The 7,595-nt window shown below is 36.3% G+C and overlaps 1 protein-coding gene across 2 annotated transcripts in view; it reads left to right on the forward strand.

The window, feature by feature from the left end:
* Window positions 1-6,840, forward strand: part of LOC138371377 (uncharacterized) — a 613,305-nt gene extending 606,465 nt beyond the window's left edge. The window contains exons 3-6 of one of the 2 annotated variants that reach the window (XM_069336160.1): window positions 2,475-2,641; window positions 4,270-4,475; window positions 5,295-5,436; window positions 6,227-6,840. In XM_069336160.1, coding sequence (XP_069192261.1) covers window positions 2,539-2,641; window positions 4,270-4,475; window positions 5,295-5,436; window positions 6,227-6,576 — 801 coding nt within the window. In that variant the 5' untranslated portion in view covers window positions 2,475-2,538 and the 3' untranslated portion in view covers window positions 6,577-6,840. The remainder of the gene's footprint in view (window positions 1-2,474; window positions 2,642-4,269; window positions 4,476-5,294; window positions 5,437-6,226) is intronic. The other variant, XR_011230422.1, reaches the window with a different exon arrangement.
* Window positions 6,841-7,595: the final 755 nt, after the last annotated feature.

A 7,595-nucleotide genomic window follows, 5' to 3' on the forward strand; every position in this document is an offset into this window, starting at 1 on the left:
TATGGGGAACTGGTACTATTAAGGGGTAAGGGTAGTTAGAAGACAGAGTATCAAATATGGGAGAGCTAAAAGGCCCGGCCCCCAAAATAAACTATCCACAGTAGTAATAACTTGCTACTAGACCATATATGTTAGTCTAAGGGTTGATCAATGCGCTCCCACACAGGAAGAAGGGATACTCTGTAATTCATGTACTTATTTATTAACCCCTTAACAACCCCCCATATACACTCACACCAATAACAATAATAATAATAACTTTACCAAACTATCTTACGTTAAAAGCCTTGATCCACGTAGGCAGGATACAAGGTTTACACTAAGAACAAGCTAGGGTAAAGTACTACTGGATAAGCACTGAAGCTGGATGCAGCTTAGGGTAGGGAAACCACGTGGGACCCTAATACAAAACACAACACTTAGGGTTACCCAAAACACTGGCAAATACTACCACCAGGTCTCACCAATCGTTACTACCAGAGTAGGTACACTTAATAATGCCCCGTACTTAACTTAAGGGTACAGGAACTTCAGGTAAGGGAAATAAGTAAGAGGAGAAGGGAGAAGAGTAGGGGTGCAGCCACAGCAACCCGTTCTCACACAAGACAGTACATATATGACTAGTGCTTAAAGTCAATATGTGGAATGTGATTTAGTACATATGTGATATATTCCCAGTTAACTTTTTTACCAAGGCTCAAACTCTTCCTCACGTACCAATTTACGTCTCACAGTACTCGTCCATCAACGTAGATAGCTGAATAGTCGTGATTGGTTCAATTATAACGAAAATTGTAGTTTTCAGGTCCCACATGGGTTGTGAAATTCACCTACTATTGTCCATGCTCTTATAATATTACAGATCAGCTACATCCTATTGAAGGCTCGTAGTTTTGTTTTGAGAAATATTAGTTGTTCTTAGTAAATTATAATAAGCACAATAAATTATTACATAGAATAAGTGCTTCACCAATCAATATTATATACTATAGTTTGTGCTTTAGAAATCTTTAAAGAATGTTTTGTAGGAACGCTAACAGAAAACGATGTTATGTTGGAATGTATATAGGGTAAACTACTGCAAACAGGATGGTATGGTGTGGATTATTGGAAACTATAGGATTAGTATAGGGTCCACTACCACCTGTTAGGTGGGTAAGGGGTCCAATAACACCCGCAGGATGAGTATGGGGGTCACATCCACCCACAGGAATGGTATGGGGATCACTTCCACCCACAGGAAGGGTATGGGATCCAATACCATCCACTGGATGTGTATTGCGTCCACTACCACCGACAGGATGGGTATGGGCTCACAACCACCCACAGGATAGGTATGGGGTCCAATACCACCCACAGGATGAGTATGGGGTCCACTATAACCCACAGGATGGGTATGGGGCTCCAACCACCCACAGAATAAGTATGGGGTACAATAACACCCACTGGATATGTATGGCATCCATTGCCCCCACAGGATGACTATAGGGTACAGTATCGCCCACAGGATTAGTATATAGGGTTCACTGCCGCCCACAGAGTCGGTATGGAGTCCACCGCCACCCACAGGGTCGGTATGGGGTCCACTACCGCCCACTGGGTCGCTATGAAGTCAACTACCGTCCACAGGGTCGGTAGGGGTCCACTACCGCCCACAGGGTCGGCAGGGGGTCCACTGCCACCCACTGGGTCGGTAGGGGGTCCACTACCGCCCACAGGATCGATAGGGGGTCCACTGCCGCCCACAGGGTCGATATGGGGGGGGTCCACTACCGCCCACAGGATCGATAGGGGGTCCACTGCCGCCCACAGGGTCGGTAGGGGGTCCACTGCCGCCCACACGTTCGGTAGGGGTCCACTGCCGCCCACAGGGTCGGTAGGGGGTCCACTGCCGCCCACAGGGTCGATAGGGGGTCCCTTACCGCCCACAGGGTCTCTATGAAGTCAACTACCGCCCATAGTGTTTGTATAGTGTCCACTATCGCCCATAGTGTTATTATGGGGTCCACTACCCCTCATAGGGTCGGTATGGGGGTCCATTACTACCCACAGGGTGTGTCTGGGGTCTATTTTGGCAATACTGCTTTTCCAATCTCATTTGTTGTTCAATGTAAAATATTTGTTGCTCGACTTGCAACAATTTATATATATATATATATAGTATAGTGCCTTTGCAATAATGTACCAATGTGTGTATTTTCATAACTCGTTTTAAATTGTTGAAAAATAAATAACTACATTGTGAATGCAAGTCAATGTTTACATGCTAAATCAGAGTTGCCAGATTCCGCTTAAAATAGCAAATTGTGCTTATTTTCAAAGCTTGAGAATTTAGCTTTAAAGTAGTTAAAAAACTACGAATTTCGCAATTTGCTATGTACTTTAGTGTACTATTTTAAAATAAGGTTGGTTTTTAAGCTGCAAGTCATATGAATCTCAAAAAAAGTATATTATTAACAATCTTATCTCCATAGTTCACTAGTTTCTGTAAATCAGATCTGGTAACTGTAGGCCAAGTACTGGTAGACTCAAGACACAATGTGTGTTGAAGCTATTCTCTTTGAAGAAGTCATCTCGACAGGATCTTCCAGCTCCAGCTATAAAACTTCACCAAACATGGATCTACCTAGTACATCAAATGGTAAGAAATTACTAAACTGTAGTAAACTGAATCTGACACTGTCATATATATATATATATATATATATATATATGTATGTGTGTATGTATGTATGTATGTATGTATGTATGTATGTATGTATATATATATATATATATATATATGTTGTACCTAGTAGCCAGAACGTCGTACTCGGCTTACTATGCAAGGCCCGATTTGCATAATAAGCCAAGTTTTCCTGACAGTATATTTTCTCTAATTTGTTTTCTGATGAAATGATAAAGCTACCCATTTCATTATGTATGAGGTCAATTTTTTTTATTGGAGTTAAAATTAACGTAGATATATGGCCGAACCTAACCAACCCTACCTAACCTAACCTAACCTATATTTATAGGTTAGGTTAGGTTAGGTAGCCGAAAAAGTTAGGTTAGGTTAGCTTAGGTAGGTTAGGTAGTCGAAAAACAATTAATTCATAAAAACTTGGCTTATTAGGCAAATCGGGCCTTGCATAGTAGGCTGAGAAGTGCGTTCGGGCTACTAGGTACGACATATATATATATATATATATATATATATATATATATATATATATATATATATATATATATATATATATATATATATATATATATATATATATATATGAGGGGTACCACCTCTGGTGCAAGTGTAGGGACCCATAGCCTCGGAGAAGAAAATAAAGAGTACTCAGAGAAGACCTTGTGGATCCTCACTGAACACTTTCATATTTTCTTCTCCTACCACCCTTATTCTTTTGGTATGTGTGTATATTTATCTAACTTTATTTGAAAACGTCATTACACAAAAAAAGTTACAATATTGATTATATATATATATATATATATATATATATGTCGTACCTAGTAGCCAGAACACACTTCTCAGCCTACTATGCAAGGCCCAATTTGCCTAATAAGCTAAGTTTTCATGAAATAATGCTTTTTCGGCTACCTAACCTACCTAACCTAACCTAACCTAACTTTTTCGGCTACCTAACCTAACCTAATCTATAAAGATAGGTTAGGTTAGGTTAGGTAGGGTTGGTTAGGTTCGGCCATATATCTACGTTAATTTTAACTCCAATAAAATAAAATTGACCTCATACATAATGAAATGGGTAGCTTTATCATTTCATAAGAAAAAAATTAGAGAAAATATATTAATTCAGGAAAACTTGGCTTATTAGGCAAATTGGGCCTTGCATAGTAGGCTGAGAAGTGCGTTCTGGCTACTAGGTACGACATATATATATATATATATATATATATATATATATATATATATATATATATATATATATATATATATATATATAATTTTTTTTTCTTCCAATAATATAGTATTCGCTTGAAATTAACAGCCTGGTCAATCAGGCTGTTGGATTCAACTCCTCTCAGTTTTGTTATACGAGTTACAGCATGGTTAATCACATCCAAAATTAAAGTTATTTCCAGATGCAGTCCTAAAATTTTTAACATTGCTCTCACTAGTGTTAATGTAGATTATTTCATAATTTAAATAATATATTTAATTACTGTAGTACATTTTAACAACAATTTAACTTATAATTTTTGCAGCATAGGTCATTTGAATATAAGTATTTTATTAGAAACTATTTCCTTCAGGTCTTCAGGGAAAATTCTTGAGGAGATGCACAAACTGCAAACAATGTGTGCATGTCCGAAGCAATGTTTGCAAGTTCTGCCAGTGTGACTTCCGAAACAGTAGAGAATTAATGAAGAAAGAAGAGGAAGCCCGTTTTCTACTTAAAGGCAAGAAGGCTTTAGAACGAAATACAGCAAGCCGGGTTCTACGAAGGATTGAAAATCAGGTATTGAAGTTTGTCTACATCTGTTGTATTCATTTGTATTCTTCTTATGCTGAACTTGCTTGATAAGGTATAGAATCAACATGAATAATGCTGTACAGTACTTACATACTATTTGTTTATTTATTTATATACAAGATAGCACACTGGGATTATGAGAGTACATAGAATTGATGTTTTTACATTCTTGTAAAGCCACTAGCACACATAGTGTTTTGGGCAGGTCCTTAATCTAACAGATAATTTTAAATAGGCAATTTAAAGCTTAAATGGAAAAAATTGGCTGGTACATTGTAAGAAAGTATCACAAAGATTACTATGTACATTAAAGTAAAATTTGAGGGTTATCAACATATAAATTGTAGCATAATTTGAGGAATATTTCAAGGTATAATATAGTAAGATATGCATTCAATATAACAATCATGATATAAGGTGATAGCAATGATTACAATGGAAAAGTTGTATGGTTTAGGCACATATATTCTGGCATTGGATTTCATAAGATACAGTGCGAGTTTAATACACTAGTTAGGAAACTATCAAGAAAAAATTTAGGTACTTTTTGGTTTTATTTTTTAAAATGGCAGAAGTTGGACAGTTTTTAAATTTGTTAGCAAGTTAGTTCCATAGACAAGGTCCCTTTATTTGCATAGAGTATTTACACAGAATAACTTTGACTCTGGGGATATCAAAGATATTTATTTCTGGTATTGTGATTCTATTATGGGTTCTATTGCACATGCCCAGCTATGCTTCAAACATTTATTTTGTTGCATTTTCCCAGATAGTGTTATTGTTTAAATATTATTTGCTTTTCAGCTAACATATCTGCGTGGCTGTGGGTATGAATCAATCGTTATCTATTACAAGAAAGGACCAGCACGGGTGACACATGGTATTTTACCAAACAACGTAATACAAGAAGAGGACAAGAAGATCTTCACCACTAACTTCTTTTTGTGTAAGTAGTTCACATAATATATAAATATATCACCACCTATTATTTTCTCTCATATATATATATATATATATATATATATATATATATATATATATATATATGTATATATATATATATGTATTTATATATATATATATATATATATATATATATATATATATATATATATATATAATTTCAATTCAATCATCTCTGTCGTTGATGTATATGGCAAAAAGTGTGTGGCCCAATACAGCACTATGTCTTAACGTAATGGGTCCAAGGGCCCATAAGGTCTCGACAGCATTAAGGGCCCTTTAGCAAACCAGTGTGCTGGTGCCCCTATGACACCCATGACGTCTTTGTATCATTTCAAGTTTGTACATGTACTTCTTAAGATATGGGCACCATACAACTGCTGCATATTCTAGCTTTTGTCTAAAAAAATCATGAACAATTTATTTATTATTTATCCATGAATGCCAGAACTAAACCCTGTGGTACTCCACTCGTGACATTTCTCCAGTCCAATACATTGCCTCTGATTACTGCCCTCATTTTTCTATCAGTTTGAAATTTTTTAATCCATGTTAGAAGCTTACCTGTCACCCCTCCAATATGTTCCAGTTTCCAGAACAAACTCTTATGTGGAATTCTATTGAATGCCTCTTTTAGGTCCAGATAGATGCAGTCAACCCAACCATATCTTTCCTGTAAAATTTCTGCGGCTCGATCATAGTAACTGATTAAATTTGTTACACAGGATCTTCCATTTCAAAATTTTTTATTTTTTATTTTTATTTTTTTCCAGCACGCACAAGGAAGCTTGATGCAGATAAACTTACATTAGGATCAGAAGGTGATAGCGATAATGCCCTGGAAAAAAATCCTGACGAGCTACAAGTGCAGCAGGTGCATAAAGTCCAAAAAGTACCGCAGGTGCAAGAAATTCAACAATTACAAAAAGTTCCGCAGGTGGAACATTTACAAAAAGTTCCGCCGGTGCAACAAGGGCTACCATTAGCAATCCTTCAGAAACAGCAAGAAGTACAAGTAGTAAAATTTGAACCACAGGGAACTACACCAGGAAAACAGTGTAGTAACAACGGAATGGGAATTTTAAAATACCTGAGGAAACAGGTAAAAAAGGACAAACAATAGAAATGGTTCCTTACACATTATTTGGTAGTTTATAGGTATTTTACTTATAATACTTTATATTATGTCTACAGTTTATAATTTAGTTTACAGTTAATTTACTTTTCAACTTCCATATCTTACATGAAGGATTTTTACTGTTTTTCATTTTTAAAACCTTATTAGTATCATTTATAGTTTAGTGTCAATTCACTTATAATACAATATATGGAATAATTTACTAAATTCATTTAACTATAATAAATTTAAATAAACATTTTTACCCCAGGATGAGTTTCAGTCACCCTACCCAAAAAATTAATGTTTCTTTATTACTAATCTTGTGAGAGGTAGCTTATTGTGCAGCCCATACTCATTCTGTGAGTGTTAGTTTATTGTGCACCCCATAGTCATCATGTCACCCAAGCCTGCTGCAGCTGCACCTGAGGGGTGGTGTAGGGAACCATTAGTGTACTATTATGATTTGAGAGAGAGAATGCTCTGTGGACAGAGCATCAATATGGCTTAAGGCATTGAGCTTTGCCTCAAGATGAAGCTTGGGCTGATCTCTGATTTGCTTCTTGGGAGTCTTCATTTACGTGCACCCCATACTCAACCACTTTGTAGTAATTAATTGTGCAACCCATACTCATCCTGTTACCAGTAGTTTGTGCAACCCATACTTATCCTGTGATCCCTATCCCTCTACTTCAAGTCCCTCAAGGGGCGCACGAATTCAGTTTGGCATACTGCATCCTGCCTTCCCATCCCTAGCTACTGACCCATCACAATATTTTATTTTATTTTATTTATATATATACAAGTAGGTACATTGGGGTTGTGAGAATACATTGAATAGTACAGTATTTACAATCTTGTAAAGCCACTAGTATGCGCAGCGTTTCAGGCAGGTCCTTAATCTAACAGATAATTTTAAGTAGGTAATTTCAATCAGAATTGATAAATGATAATAAATACATTGTTTACATACATACATTACAAATACATACATATAAGCTCAAAAGCTTCATTGAAGGTTGTAA

Source organism: Procambarus clarkii, chromosome 35 (assembly GCF_040958095.1).
Source record: "Procambarus clarkii isolate CNS0578487 chromosome 35, FALCON_Pclarkii_2.0, whole genome shotgun sequence".
In the NCBI taxonomy this organism is placed as follows: domain Eukaryota; kingdom Metazoa; phylum Arthropoda; class Malacostraca; order Decapoda; family Cambaridae; genus Procambarus; species Procambarus clarkii.